Source organism: Sus scrofa, chromosome 11 (assembly GCF_000003025.6).
Source record: "Sus scrofa isolate TJ Tabasco breed Duroc chromosome 11, Sscrofa11.1, whole genome shotgun sequence".
In the NCBI taxonomy this organism is placed as follows: Eukaryota; Metazoa; Chordata; class Mammalia; order Artiodactyla; family Suidae; genus Sus; species Sus scrofa.
Window position 1 is genome coordinate 66,180,280 of NC_010453.5, and position 16,145 is coordinate 66,196,424.

The following is a 16,145-nucleotide window of genomic DNA, read 5'->3' on the forward strand; positions in this document are numbered from 1 at the left end:
TGGCCTATAGTTTTCTTTTTTGTTGGTATCTTTGGTTTTGGAATTAGGGTGATGGTGGGATCATAGAATGACTTTGGGAGTATTCCTTCTTCTTCAACCTTTTGAAAAAGTTTAAGGGAGTTCCCGTCGTGGCGCAGTGGTTAACGAATCCGACTAGGAACCATGAGGTTGCGGGTTCGGTCCCTGCCCTTGCTCAGTGGGTTAACGATCGGCGTTGCCGTGAGCTGTGGTGTAGGTTGCAGACGCGGCTCGGATCCCGCATTGCTGTGGCTCTGGCGTAGGCTGGGGGCTGCAGCTCAGATTCGACCCCTAGCCTGGGAACCTCCATATGCCATGGGAACAGCCCAAAGAAATAGCAACAAAGACAAAAAAAAAAAAAAAGAAAAAAGAAAAAGTTTAACGAGGATGGGCACCAGATCCTCCTTATATGTTTGGTAGAATTCACCTGTGAAGCCCTCTGGTCCTGGACTTTTATTTGTAGGGGTGTTTTTATGACTTCTTCAATTTCATTTCTAGTGATGGGTCTGTTCAGTTGGTTTGTTTCTTCTTGATTCAGTTTTGGCAGGCTGTAGGATTCTAGAAAATTGCCCATTTCTTCCATATTGTCAAATGTGTTGGCATAGAGTTGTTCATAGTTTTCTTTATGTTTTTTTGTATTTCTGCAGTATCTGTTGTGATTTCTCCTTTTTCATTTCTAATTTTGTTTATTTGGGTTCTTTCTCTCCTTTTTTAGTGAGTCTAGCCAGGGGTTTGTCAATTTTGTTTACCTTTTCAAAGAACCAGCTCTTGGTTTTATTAATTTTCTCTATTGTTTTTTGAATTTCTATTTTATTGATTTCCTCTTTGATCTTTACAATTTTCTTCCTTCTGCTGACTTTAGGTCTTTTTTGTTCTTTTTCTGATTTGTTTAGGTGGAGGGTTAAGTTGTCAATTTGAGATCTTCTTTTTTGAGGAAGACCTGTATTGCTATGAATTTCCCTCTGAGCACTGCTTTTGTGGCATCCCATAGATTTTAAGAGGTTGTGTCTTCACTATCCTTTGTCTCAAGGTATTTTTTAATTTCCTTCTTGATTTCCTCATTGACCCATTAGTTTTTTAGTAGCATGTTGTTTAGTCTCCATGTAGTAGGTTTTTTTCTTATTTCTTTTCCTGTGGTTGATTTCTAGTTTCATGCCATTGTGGTCAGAGAAGATACCTGAAATAATTTCTCTGGTCGTAAATTTGTTGAGGTTAGCTTTGTGTCCCAGTATGTGGTTTATTCTTGACAATGTTCCATGCGCACTTGAGAAGAATGTTTATTCTCATTTTTTTGGATGTAGTGTCCTAAAGATGTCAATTAAGTCTAACTTTTCTATTGTTTCCTTTAGGATCTTTGTTGCTTTATTGGTTTTCTGTCTAGAGGATCTGTCCATTGATGTGAGGGGGGTATTAAAGTCTCCTACTATGACTGTATTCGGATCAATTTTTCCCTTTATGTCTGTTAACGTTTGTTGTATGTATATGGGTGCTCCTGTAATTGGGGCATAAATGTTGACGATAGTAATATCCTCTTCGTGGATGGATCCCTTAATCATTAAATAATGTCCTTCTTTGTCTTTCTTTATGTCTTTTGTTTTAAAGTCAATTTTGTCTGATATGAGTATTGCAACTCCTGCTTTCCTGTCATGTCTATTGGCAGGAAATATTTTTCCCACCTCTTCATTTTAAATCTATATGTGTCCTTTGTCCTAAGGTGAGTTTGTTGTAGGCAGAAGATTGAAGGTTTTTGNTTTTATCCACTCAGCCACTCTGTGTCTTTTGATCAGAGCATTCAGTCCATTTACATTTAAGGTGATAATTGATAGATGATTATTTATTGCCATTTTAAACCTCATGTTCCAGTTGATTCTATGGTTCTCCATTCTTCCTTTCTTTTTTTGGTTGGATGGTCTCCGACTATTTTCTGCTTGAGTGTCATTTTTTTTTTCATTTTTTTGCGAATGCAATGTTTGGTTTTGGTTTGTGGTTGCCCTGTTTTTTAAGTATGCTAACCCCTTCCTATAATTGTGTGTTTTAGCCTGATGGTCCTTCATTACTATACTAAAATTAAGAGAAACAAAAAAAATTTTTTTTAAAGAGTCTACTTATTTCCTTACTTCCCTTGCCCACATTTTATGATTTTGATGACTCTTTTTTTCTTTTTAATTTTATTTTGTTTTAAACATGTTCATGATTAAATCTGTATGCTGGCTTATTTGAGTGACTGCTCTCTGATTGTGGTTTCCTCAAGCCTAGTTCTTCCTCTTTGTTTTTTCTTTTTCCTCCCTTTCTATCCTTCCTTTCTTTTTGGTTTAGAGAAGTCCTTTCAATATTTCTTTTAGCTTGGGTTTTGTACTGCTATATTCTTTTAGCTTTTGTTTGTTGGAAAAAAAATTTTATTTCCCCTTCTATTTTAAATGATATTCTTGCTGGATAGAGTATTCTAGGTTGCATAGTTTTTCCTTTTAGCACTTTAAATATCTCTTGCCATTCCCTCCTGGCCTGTAGAGTTTCTGTAGAGAAATCAACTTATAACCTTATAGGGGCTCCCTTATAGGTAACATTCTGCTTTTCTCTTACTGCCTTTAGGATCCTCTCTTTATCATTAACTTTTGCCATTTTTATTATAATGTGTCTTGGTGTGGGTCTAGTTGGGTTCAACTTGTTTGGGGCCCTCTGTGCTTCCTGTATCTTGAACTCAGTGTCCTTTAGATTTGGGAAGTTTCCAGCAGTAATTTCTTCAAATATATTTTCCATTCCCTTATCTTTTTCTACTCCTTCTGGAATTCCTATTATGTGTAGATTGGCCTGCTTTATATTATCCCATAGGTCTCTTACATTGCTTTCATGTTTTTTCATTTGGATTTCTGTCTGCTGTCCTGATTGGGTGATTTCCATTATTCTATCTTCCACATCACTAATTCGTTCTTCTGCATTATTTATTCTGGTTTTTACTGCCCTTAGTTCAGTTTGTATCTCTGCAAATGAATGTTCTACTTTTTCTTGGCTCCTCCTTATATTTTCTAGTTCCTTTCTGAGGGCATCTGCATCACTGTTCATATCTTCTCTAAATTCCTTCAGTATTTTCACTATTTCTCTTTTGAACTCCAGGTCTGTCAGACTGCAGAGGTCTGTTTCATTGTTGACTGCTTTAGGTGAGTTCTCCTGTTGGTTTAACTGGGGTTGGTTTCTCAGCTTCTTCATCTTGCTTGTTGTTTTCTTTTTCTTGGTGGAATTTTACTCCCCGTGGCCAGGCAGGGTTTGCCTTGGGACTTCTGTGGAATGTTTCCTGAGGGATGGCGTTATTGGTCAGTCCTCTTTGAGGCAGCATGGCTTTTCCTGAGGGTGGGCGAGGCTGACAGGGTCTCTCTGAAGCAAAGGAGGACTTCCTGAGGGCAGGGAGGACTGCGAGGTCTACACCGCTATGGAAGCAGATTTCACACAGCTGGGCAGAGCTTGCTCTGGTGTTTTTGGGCTGTGGGGCTCTTCCAGGGGGCTGGCAGTGCTGGACAGCTGATCCATGGGAGTGCAGCACCCCCGAGGGCTGGAGCAGCTAGCTGGGCCACTGAGAACCCAAGAGGCTCTTCCCCAGGGCAGCTGGAATTGGCAGGACCGCCTCGGAATGGAGGCAGATTTTGCACAGCCGGGCTGAGCTTGTTCTAGCTTTTCTGTGTTGTGGTCCTTTTGCAGGGGGCTGGCGGTGCTGGGTGCTGCTCCATGGAGGTGTAGCCCCTTCAGAGGGCAGGGAGGCCAGGGCAGGAAAAGCCCCTGTAGTGGTCGGTGGTCGGCTTCCTGCAAATGGTGAGGCCAGCCCTCCCGGATGGCAGGCAGTCTCAGGTCTGGCACACAGGGTAGGGATAGAGGGGATACGCTGGGAAGCACAGCTTTCCGATAGCTGGCAGACAAGTGAGCTCTCTGTGGTGTGGGGAGTATTCTATGGCAGTCCACCCCTCCACCTCTCCCCTCCCCAACACTGGCACCTTGTCTCTCCTGTGGGTCCGGCTCTTCTCCCAGGTTCCCTCTGATGTGGCTTTCCACTCCCCAGCCCTTAGCATATTGCTCCCTCCACCCACGATGCTCCACTTTCTAGACTCCCAGGCAGTCTCTGCCCCGCCAATCCGATGGACCGCTTCCTAGTCCCCTGGGATGGTCTCTGCTCTGCCAACCCGACCTACTGGTTCCTACTCCCCCAAGCAGTCTCCGCACCGCCCACCCCAGCCTGCTCCTGGGGACTAAGCTCCAGAGCAAGCATCTCAGTTTTTGATGACTGTGCCAGTATTTCAGATGATCTGTTTGGTTCTCACTCTGCTCTGCAGATCTCATACTTACTGCTGCGCTCTTCTCTGCATCTGGAGATCCCTCTGATTTGGTTGATCTTTCTGTTGAGTAGGTGACTTTCCAGGGTGTGGGATCCCTTTCTCCTCCACAGTTCCCTTTCGGGAGCACCCGTCCAGCCCCGATTCCCCTTCTCTCGTGCTCTTCTTTTCTCTTGTTTTACCCAGTTATGTCACGAGATTCTTGCCATTATTGGAGTTTAGGTTCTTCTGCCAGCGATTAATTGCTGCTCTGTGTGAGTCATTTAACCTGTAGATGTGGGTTTTTTTGTTGTGTTTGTGGGAGGGGGCAAGCAGGTCCCCCTACTCTTCCACCATCTTGCCTTCCTCTGAAGCTAACCATTTATAAAATATCTCTTCTCAATGTTCCCTTAGATGCCATCAGATGAGATGAAACCTATGATTATAATAAGTGCAGTACCTGACAATTAATGGGCATTCAATAAGTATTAGTTACATTTTTGTTTTTAAAATAGCAATATAGTGAGAGTTTCTACTGTGGCACAATGGGTTAAGGTCCCAGTGTTGCTGCGGCTGTAACTCTGGCTTGGATTTGATCCATGGCCAGGGAACTTCCATATGCTGCAGGTGAGACCAAAAAAGAAAAAAAAATAATAAGTAGATAAAATATCAATATGGTGCCTAGGAAAGCACAGAGATTTTGAAATCCAAGAAGCCTAAATTTGATTGCAGCTCAAATATTAGTTTGCTCTAGGACCCTGGGTTGTATTTTTCACCTTTCTCAGTCTCTGGGTTCTCAGCTTTAAAAAAAAAAAAAAAAAAAAGGGCATGATGAAACCCATTTACAAAGTCATGTTGAGGGTTATATGTACTAGTGTCCATAAAGCACCTAGCCCTGATTCCAGCACACAGTAATTGCTCAGTAAATATTAGACTCCATGCACAACACACCTTCCCCCAACTCCACCCACCTCAGAATCAGAACACCAGTATAAACAGCAAAGATTAAGGCGACTTGGCTTCCAGCTTTGCTCTTTCTATTTCCATGATTTTGGATAAATCATTTTAACCTATTTCCCTATCAAGTAGTCCCGTGTTAACCACAAAGGTTTATTTTAAAGGTCAAGGAAAATATCGGATGGGTCATAATTTTCAAAAATCATGGCTTATTCTCTTAACGTAAGGTATTGTTATTGCTGATAGTAGTTTATCAATGAATAATTGCTGAATCAATTGCTGGTAGTAGCTTATCAGTGAATAATTGCTGAATGAATGAATGATTTATTCCCTCTACCCCACCCAGCCCTCCCCATACTGGAGCAGGAATGAAAAGACAAACAAACAGTACTGAAAACCGGGTCATGGGTGTTTCTAGAAACACAGACGTGAGGGAACACTGGCCTGACAGGTGCGAATCCAGGCAAACCTCACGTGACCATGTGGCAGAAAAGCCGATTGACTCCGTGCTGTGATAACCCTACAGAGGTGCAGGACCTGCAGGTGAAAGCTGCTGAGGGCTGACATTCTTCCTCTGATTTCTTCCAGGAATTTCTATTACATCACCATGTTGCGGGATCCAGTGTCTCGATACCTGAGCGAGTGGAAACACGTCCAGAGAGGGGCCACGTGGAAAACCTCCCTCCACATGTGTGACGGGAGGAGCCCCACCCCCGACGAGCTGCCTACCTGCTACCCTGGGGACGACTGGTCTGGGGTCAGCCTGCGGGAGTTCATGGACTGCACCTACAACCTGGCCAACAACCGCCAGGTGCGCATGCTGGCCGACCTCAGCCTGGTGGGCTGCTACAACTTGACTTTCATGAACGAGAGCGAGAGGAACGCCATCCTGCTGCAGAGCGCCAAGAGCAACCTGAAGAACATGGCTTTCTTCGGGCTCACAGAGTTCCAGAGGAAGACGCAGTTTCTCTTTGAGAGGACATTCAACCTCAAGTTCATCTCCCCCTTCACGCAGTTCAACATCACACGGGCTTCCAACGTGGAGATCAACGAGGGTGCCCGCCAGCGCATCCAGGAGCTCAACTTCCTGGACATGCAGCTTTACGAGTATGCGAAGGATCTCTTCCAGCAGCGTTACCACCGCACCAAGCAGCTAGAGCATCAGAGGGACCGGCAAAAGAGACGCGAGGAGCGGCGGCTGCAGCGGGAGCACAGGGGCCGCCGGTGGCCCCCACAGGACGGGAACCCAGAGGGGGCCGTCACGGAGGACTACAACAGCCAGGTGGTGAGGTGGTGACCCCCTGCCCTCGCCATGCGCAGGAGCGGGAGGAAGAGTGGGGGCACCACCCTACCTTGGAGAAGGTGGGGCCATGCTGAGGACATCTGGCTGTAGGTGGCTTGCCTTGGACACCTGCTTCCTCTCTGTCTTCACTTTTTTTCCAGCTGGAGATGATCTGTCTTGTTCTTTTTTTTCCTGATGTTTTTCAATCCGTGATATTAAGTAGGGTAGGAATGCATCCCATAATAGACCACATTAGCAGGTCCAGGGGAGAAGCACCAAAAAGGAAAGAGTCCTTGGAATCCTTTTCTTTTTGCAGCAGCAGCAGCAGCATAGGTTGTGGTTTGGGCAACTGGAACCCACCAAGGCACACATGAAAAGCCAGATGAAGGCTTGGATGTTCTGCTGAAACTGGTATGTTCGTACTGTCTCTGTAATGGAAATACTGCTATTTGAAGAGAGAGGAAAAGAAGGCTTTTTCAGCCCTTAGATGAGGTTTAATGCCACCTCTCTCTTGGCTGTGAGCGCCCATCTTTGATCTCGATTTGAATGTGGTTTAAATCATAAATAGTGTAATGTGTGTTGTTGTCAAGGTTGTTTTTCAACAAGGTCACCCTACGACTGACCGTGGCCGGAGACTCACGGCCCCTGCCTCTCAGCCCTGAGCCACGCTTCCGCCCCCATCTTTTAGGGATCAGTTAGTAGATTCAAGACAGATGTGTCCGTGGCCCCAGAAAAGTGAACACTGGTAGGGACATTCAGGGGAAAACTTATTAAGAATGCCTGAGGACATTACCTTTGACCGAGTTTTATTTTCAGTGGAAAGAATGAATGCTAAATTAAGGGAGAAAAAACACAGGGATAACTCCTTGTCTAGCATTCCCACCTGGCTACAGAACCTTGGTTTTCTAAGGACTGTTTCGGAGTTTTACCTCCTTGGAGCAGTCATTTTCTTTGGTACGGTACTGCCAAGTTTGAAACTCTGCCATCACTGAGGAAAAGGCATTTGGCCTGAAGACTAGGAGCTTAGCTAGCATGTATACAAAGTAGGAGTCCAGATCATGAAATAAAAAGGTAACTCTGATTTAGGCCATAGAACACAGTGGGGTGGTTATCCTAGGAGTTTAGAAGGACTGCCTCCCAGCATCTTGCATCTCTCTAGCCTGATCACTTTTTTCTCCTCAGATGATCCTTACCTGGCATGAGAGGCGCCCTAACAGGCTAAAGCGTATCAAATAGGACCGAAAGATGCTGCATCACCAAGCACTTCTTTCGTTCCACCCTTTCCCCAATTGCAGTGACGGTAACACAACGTTTTTGAATAATCGGGGGGAGGGGGACATACAGCAGAGGGACTAGAAAACTCCTGCCTTGTATTTAGTAGGCAATCAGAGTGAGCAGAAAGTTTCACAACAGATTGATCTGATCAATCCCTTCAAGGAGCTGAAGGCAAAATGAGTGAAACCCCTAAATCAGATTGAAAAGCCTATTTCATTGATAGCCAACATGTTTGATGTTTAAGCCAGCTTTGCATAAGCCACATCTCAGCCTCCAGAATACTCTCTGGGGTTAGAGTTAATCAACCCACAAGCGTGCATGGAGTGCTTGCCTGCACAGAGGGGAGAGGCGAGGTTCTGCAGCAAAAAGAGAGCCAGAGAAGAGGCCTCCATACGGATTACACTACCCGGGGCTTCCCATGTCGTGGAGGAAAAGCGTGACTGGGGACCTCCCTGGTGCCAGGAACTCTGGGAGGCCCTTGTCCTTCCTCAGATCTGTTCACAAGAAGGTAGATACTATTCGTCCCAACTTGATAGATGAGGAAAGTAAACCCACCGACAGTACGTAGCTTCCTCATGGGTTGTGAGCTGGGTCTGGCCGACTGCAGAGGGCAAGCTCTTTTTGCTCCATCACATTTTCCAAATCGGATAAAAGCTTCCTGCCCATCATGCAAGAAGCCACCTGTTACTACTCTGAAGGGTCTGTCTCTACCCGCTGCGGGTGTGACCGCACCAGGCCAGCAGGGACCCAGAGCCACGTTGCCTTGGGCCAGTCCGGCCCCCTCCAAGTCACGGACCCATGAAGGAGCTGAAAGATGGATGACTTTAGAAGCAGCTGTACTTTTTGAGCCATAGAGGGCGTGAGTTAAAGGGGTCCAGTAAATCGTCCTCGTTAGTTGGTAGACATAAGGCTCACAAAATACTAGTTTCCCTTCCTGATGATTTGTTCCTAAGGTAGCGGGGGAAGGGGACTTGCAGCTGGGACGAATGAGCATCCTTCTCTCTCTCCCCATTTCCATGTTAGGATCTAATGCCGCCTAGAATGGCAGGGCTGCAAATTACTGCTCTGCCTGCCACTGTGAAACACACACACACACACACACACAAAACACACAAATAACAATGCAGTGTTTTGCCATGTGGAAAATCAAAACAAGTTAGAAAGCGTTCAGATTGTTTCTTTTCAACTCACTTTACATTTCTGGCAGGGAATTCATGCATTGCTGAGACTCAGAGGCAGCCCCTGCTCACTTCACACTGTTCCTCAGGCACCTCGGGATTTATATCAAAAGGCTTTCTGCCGCCTTGCCGCTGAAGGCGTGATGTATGGGGCTCCACTGGAGACCCCGATATCAGGATGTTCAGAGGAAAAAGCATCGTTTTGTATTGGCCCGAGGCCAGTGCTGAACAAATTAAAAAGACCGACGCCAGCTTCCTCCCCTGTATCATTTCATCCTAAAGCAGCACACTCGTCCTCTCCCCGGGGTCCTCTGTCGGTAGAAATGAAGAGGTGGAAACACAGTTTGTTCTCTGAAAACTGACTGCACACCTACACCCCAAGGGATGCTTGGGAGGGATGTCGGCAGCAGGCGTCTGGGCCTTAGGGGCCACAGGAAGCCGGCAGCCTTGAGACCCCAAATCAAATCAACTGCAGATTCGTTAACGTTAAAAGCCAAGAAGAGGCTAAATAAATAAATAAAAGAAAAAGAAAATTCGCTAAGAAGTTCCATGTCCCATCGACTTCTGCAACTCCCAAGGTAGGCCGTCAATGGCAGCACCAGTAACCAGACTAGGATGACAGGTGTGTGTTTCAATTATTATGAAGGAATAAGACACTATATATTCTGTCTCCTTTCGATCTCTGAACAACTTTCTCTCTCTCTCTTTTTTTTTTTTTTGTCCTTTTAGGGCAGCACCCGCAGGACATGGAAATTGCCAGGCCATGGGTCAAATTGAAGCTACAGCTATTAGCCTACCCCACAACCGCAGCAACACAAGATCCAAACCAAGCCTGCGATCTACACCACAGCTCACAGCAATGCTGTGGATCCTTAACCCACTGAGCAAAGCCAGGGATCGAACTCACATCCTCATGGATTCTAGTCGGGTTTGCTACCACTGAGCCACGATGGGAACACTGGGACAACGTACTCTTGACAAAGAGAGAAAACATGCCCAGAGAATTATTTGAGCACTCTTTCTAGCAACTGATAACATTAGCAATCAGGGTTAGGCGGCAGTCAAGGACATCATGTGTGTTATTAAAAATATGTATCAAGATCCGTTCCTTATCATCTAAAGGAGGAAACTTTGCCAGACACAGTTCAATCAAAGGTTTGAAATCTGAGGACTTAGTCAAAGGTCTGACCTGAGATGCTATGAATATAAGGAGAAGATCTACCAGGTAGGCCTAGCAAGGAGGTGACAAAAGATCATTCAAAAATAACATAAGGCCATTCGGTAGGATTCCCATTTGGCTGCTTTAACAGAGAAACTCAAAATAAAAGTAACTTCAAAATACTGAAGCCATTGCTTTCTCATTTAAAGGACAAACTGGTCTGGGATGTGACATTACCAGAATCCCAGGTTCTGTCATTGCTCTTTCATCCAAAGATTCAGATTCCAACTCATGGTCCAAGATGACTGCTGTGGCTCCTGCCCTCTCATTTTTAAGACAGCCAAGAAGAAGTGGAGGAAAGTTGCAATATGGCACTTCCAGTCACATCTCATAGGCTAGAACTTAGCCATTAGATATATTTAGTCCAGGAAATGTCATCATAATTGGTTGCCGTGTGCCTTGATAAAAATAAGGGTTCTATTATTCAAGAAACAATGTGAAAATTAATACTGATCAAAACTATCAGTCTCTGACACAAGAGGGAACTGAAAAATATTTCAAGTGCTTTTCAATGCCATCTATATCATCATCTCTTTTGCAAAGGCTGAGATTCAAATTCATAACTTTGTATGGTGTTTAATGCTTTTCAAAACATTTTTACATCTGATATCTCATTTGATCTTCACTACCTTCTTGGATGTGAAATAGGACCGCTATTCATTAATCCCATTTGATAGTTTGACATAAGAGATTCAAAGATGTTGAAAGAATTCCCAAAGATTCTAGATCATTAACAAGCCAGTTGCTCAGAGCCCCAGTTTTTTGACTTCATCTTTTCTAGCACCTTATGCTGCTTGTCATCAGTATATGAACTGGGAATTGCGAGAATATGAAATCTAGATCTTTATTGATGTATGTCTTCCCTCACCTTCCCATGGACCAGCAGTGACTTACAAAATGCCAAGGAGACGGCAGAGTTTGCTCGTGATCTCCTGGCTCCAGGGAGGGAACTTCTTATTCGGAGTGAAACCACTCAAGAGATGCGCATTACTGCAGGGAGATCTCAAATCACAAGCACCCAAACACCTCTGGTTAGAGATCCATCACGTCCAATCCAAAACTATTCAAGATGAAGCCTGAGGGAATATGCCCAAAACTCCTTAGGGAAGCTCAGTGGTAGAACTCTTTAGAATCAGTAGCAGCCTGAATAGAGAAGCTGAAGGGGGTGGAGGAGAATCAACACACCCCTCGATCAAAAAATCTCCCTTCCCCTCTAGTCTGCCCCAGGACCCTAGAATTTTATCAACAGTACACTCTTTTGGTTCTTAAAGATGTTATTTGGTGTTCAATGAATCCCTTTTGCACATCTCCCTGGGAGAGGAGATGCTTCAAGTTGTCACAAGGTAACAGCTTCGCATGGAGGGTTTGTCTGATTCCTCCCCAGCCCTGACCTGTAGCTGAGAAGTGCCTATACCACAGGGTCAGGCAGAGGTAGGAAGTGGGGAGAGGTGGGGGTGTCTGGGAAGGAAGTAAGACTCCTGATAGGGAAGCAGGCCTTTCAAAGGTGGAAAGATGAGGAATTAAATGTGTGCCAGGGAGAATGGAAAAGAAGAAAAGTGCCTACTGTATAATGTCTGTCTTCAAAAACAAGGGCAGAATGGAGATGTGTTTAACTCTGATTCTTTTGGCCACTGAAAATATCAGGGAAAAGCAGGAGGCTCGTGAGACAGGACCAGACCATTGAGATGCTTTTAGGAACTGAATTGGAGGTGGAGCAAAGAGAAAACGGGGTGGACGTGGGCAAAGAATCCTCTGATCTGATCCCAGCTGTGTCTCTAAGGTTTTTCTTTTCCATAGCCGTTGTGCCTCCAGTGGCCAGCAGAACTCCAGCGGAAGGTCTGCAGGTGGGTATCAGGGCTGGCTGAGTCTGAGGGCTCTACTCCTCGGTGTCACCTTGGGGGAGCATGCAAAGGTTCTTTCTCCAAGACACTTCCAGCTGTCCTTCTAATCCTCTCCCTTCATCTCCGCTGGACGTAAGCTTGCTCGCCCCTCGCCACATTCACCTGGACGCATCTGAACTGACTCCCTAAAACCTTGCATTAGCCCTTCTGGACAAGTGGGTGGGTTCTGAGACCTGTGTGTTTTGTAGCCTAAAGGGATGGAATGCGCCTGGACCCATCCTCACCTCACATGGGCAGAGCCGACCTACCTTGCAGAGGTGCTGAGATTTCCAGAGGGCTGGCCTCACTTTGAACACCAGCAACATCTGCAAGACAAGAGCCCCCGAACTGCCATGCCAGGACTTGAGGTCCCCTAACAGAACGACGAAGGATCTGAGGACACAGAAGCACTGCTGTTTCTGGAGCCTGTGCTCTGAGCTGTTTACGGAAAAGGCTGCAACTGTCAGCCTCTGGCACAGGAGGCAGAGCCTCTGTGGGTTACACGTCCTGCGGCACAGTGGGAACTCATCAGAGCCCCGGATGTCGGAGCTGAAAAACATCAGTTCTTGCTGGGGAAACTGTCTGACGGAGCAGAGTGTGTGTGATTTCGTCATTGTCACATTTGTCTTCCAGCTTGTTATTTTTTCATTTTTTTAATCATTTAATTTCTGTTCCTTTCTTCTTCCTCTGCCCCTCCCCGGAAGTACCTTCTGGGTTCTGCTTGCATTATTTTTCATTTGACATATCAAAGATGAAACATGTTGACAAGAAAAACCTGGACTTTGGTGCCCCATTTTAGATGTAAAGATAAGTTATCCAATAGGTAGTAACTTATTTCTCCCAAGAGGTATTTCTTTTGTTTCTGTGCAATAATATGTATGAACTTGAGTCCTAGGAACTTGTATTGTGAGATTATCAACCTTTATTGCTATTTAAAAATGATAGTTTGTAGAACTGAGGATTTCCATTGATGTGAAGCACAATTTAATGAGTAAGTGAACATATTAAACTGTTGTGATGTCAGGAACAACTGTTTTCCCCTGTGTTTTTGTTAAGACATTTTTACAAAGTGAGAGGTTTGCTTAAACACTTTAAGGGATTTATGGAAATTGAATCCACGGGACCACTTTGTCAGTTGACAAAAATCCATGCTTTGGATACAAATGGGGTTCTTGGGTATGAAACTTGAAAAGCGTGAAAGACAAAGAAAATACAGATTGAAGCAATGTAAAATCTCTGAGGCCAGGGAGGCTGTCTCAGGCTCTCAAACACATGAGCTTCTAAAACCACGGTTCTCAGTGAGCCTCCTCTGGTCACTGCCCACTCGGCATACGGAAATTCACTGTGAAACACAGAAACCAACCCGAAGACGGTGGAGGCGGAAACGAACTGAGAAAGCGTGGTAGGAGCAAACGGAACTGGAGGAAAGGAGTTTGGAATTCAATCTAAAAGAAGGGGAGGAGCAAAGCGGGGAGGGAAAGGAGAGAGAGAGCAGAATAAGAAAACCACAAACAATCAGGAAATCTAACATGGGTCTCTCCACGGTATCAATACAATACGCATGGTTTGCCGGATTTTTTAAATGACCAGTTCCTATGATACCATCAAAGGAACAAAATTAACTTCTAGGAGAGAAAAAGTCCCTTCATTCAAAAATCCCTCCAATGACACTATTAATCATTTTCTTTTTGTCTTGGAGAAGTGGGGACTGTGCATTCCTTCTCTGCTTGTGGGGTAGTGAGATTTGGAATCTTGGGAAAGTGCTGTTTGACCGCATCCCTCTGTCTACGGAGAACCATCTGCACAGGGAACTTGGTTCCAGGACAACTGAAAGAGCTACAGGAAAGGCTCCAAAAGGCTCCAGCAGGAGTTAAATACACAGACACACACACATATGCCGCACACACACACACACACACCACACACACATGCTAGGGAGACTTATATCTTCCAAGAAAATCCTCAAACAAGTCAAGAAAAGGACTAAGGAACACTCAAGATTTTCTCTTTCAGCCATTCACCTTGAGCAGAGTGTTGAAAATAGTTTGAAAAAAAGGTCAAAAATATTGAAAATCTGCTCTCAATACAGTACTGTTTCACAGATCAGTTTTCCTATTAAATATATATCTGAAAAGTAATGGAGTCTACTTCAGCATAATTATGCTTTGTTTCATATGCAATTTTTTATGATTACAAATAATATATGATCTGAGACAATTTGGAAAATACAAGGCATTTAAAGGTCCATAGGTTATAGAGTTGAACTCCAACATTATTTTGATCTATTTCCTTTCATATTTTTTATGCATTAGCAATTAGAGTAACATTTTAAATAAATGTTTTAGGGAGATTAGAATCACACACTCTATGCAGTGTAAATACATAGGTTAACATCTTAGCACCCATTCTTTGAAAACATAATTTTAGTAGCTGCTTGTAATTTCCATCAGTCCCATATTTCGGGGCATTCTGGTCACTTTCAGTTTTTCCACTAATATAAATAACACTGAAGTGAACATATTTGTACATAAGTAGCATCCAGTTAAGTGTCTTTGCACACCTATTAGGTAAGAGTACTTGATTGTATCTTTCCAACAAGCTCAGAAAGAAAAAACATTCAAGATTGTCAAAATGAACACAGATGAAGCTAATGAACGATACAAAAAGTTGAAATAAAACTTATCCATATAATCAAAGAAAATTATATGTATGTTTCCAGAACCCCTTTCCTGACCCTGGACTGAAACTGTCATTCCTCAGATACTGGGGGTTGTTGACTGCAGCTGATAGAACCCAGGTGAGTATCTCAAGGACCTGCCCTCCCTCAAGGTCACCTTTGGGGGACAGGTCATATAAAATGACTTTGCTGTGGAGCTCAAGGTCAGGCTTTTTGACTGGTGATTTCACTGCTCCAAAGCGCCTTGTAGGCGCAGCAAGGACTGCGTGGGAAAACAGCTCAGTTCCACTCCCGATCTGCTTTCACCCCATCCTGCCGCCCTCCCTCCCCCACAGGGGTCCCTAAGCACACACATCCCCACGGACTCTGATCTCCAGGGACCTCGACTTGCCATGGAACCCCGAGTTCTAGTTTCCACAGCCTTCTGCTGGGTTCTAGCGCCTTCTTGGTTCTAGCACCTGCAGAGCTCCCTTCCTGTCTCTTGAGCTCAGCGATGTTTTGGTAAGTTATTTTGGCATATTTAGTCCAACATTTCCACTTGTTTGTGGCTGTAAGAGGAATCTGTGTTGGCTCAGTCTGGCATGTCCCTAGAAACAAGTCTGCTTTTAAATGTTTAATCTCCTATGCTTCTATTGCTTTTCCATTAACCAGCCCTTCATCACATTCCTTCCATTCTGAGACTCTGGATTTTCACAATTAGCTTTCGAGCCTTTGCTACTTTGAGGGACTTTTCCTTGTTTGCTTATTGCTTCCAAAACCTGTCTGTATTCATTCCTTTCAATACTATTTTTATTTTCCCACCCACACTTATATGTTATGTATTTGATGTTACCTTCACTTCTTAATTTTTGTTTTCCACTTTTAATCTTACATTTACATTTGGATTTTTCACCTTAACTTTCTCTGTCAAAAAAAAAAAAGTTGTTCGCAAACCTTTATTTTATTGGTCTAAAGTTTTAGCTTTTATTTTAAACCCCACAAATGTGATCTATCTCTTCACGCTTAGCTTTTTATTTTGTATCTTTATACTCAGTTTTCTATCAGTTTCTTTCATTTCTCACTGTTGGTTACAACTGTCCCTTTTCTTTATCTTGAAACAAACTTATTTTATTCCTGTTATTTTATTTTATTATTTATTTATTTATTTTTCAGGGCTGCACCTGCAGCATATGGAAGTTCACAAGCTAGGGGTCGAATCAGAGCTGCAGTGGTCAGCCTGTGCCTCAGTCACAGCAACGCCAGGTCCGAGCCACATCTGCGACCTACACCATAGCTCACAGCAATGCCGGATCCTTAACCCACTGTACTAGGCCAGGGATCCAACCCGCAACCTCAGGGTTCCTAGTCAGATTTGTTCTGCTGCG

At 44.2% G+C, this 16,145-nt stretch overlaps 1 protein-coding gene across 7 annotated transcripts in view; it reads left to right on the forward strand.

Moving 5' to 3' along the window:
* The window catches only part of HS6ST3 (heparan sulfate 6-O-sulfotransferase 3), a 677,231-nt gene extending 664,100 nt beyond the window's left edge, over positions 1–13,131 (forward strand). Inside the window, exons 2-4 of one of the 7 annotated variants that reach the window (XR_002336565.1) lie at positions 5,859–7,852; positions 12,022–12,068; positions 12,314–13,131. Coding sequence is in view for 1 of the 7 variants with exons in the window: in XM_021065373.1 (XP_020921032.1) it covers positions 5,859–6,567 (709 nt within the window). In the remaining 6 variants the exon portion in view is untranslated. Of the gene's footprint in view, positions 1–5,858 lie in introns of all 7 variants that reach the window. The other 6 variants (XR_002336567.1, XR_002336564.1, XR_002336563.1 and 3 more) reach the window with 6 other exon arrangements.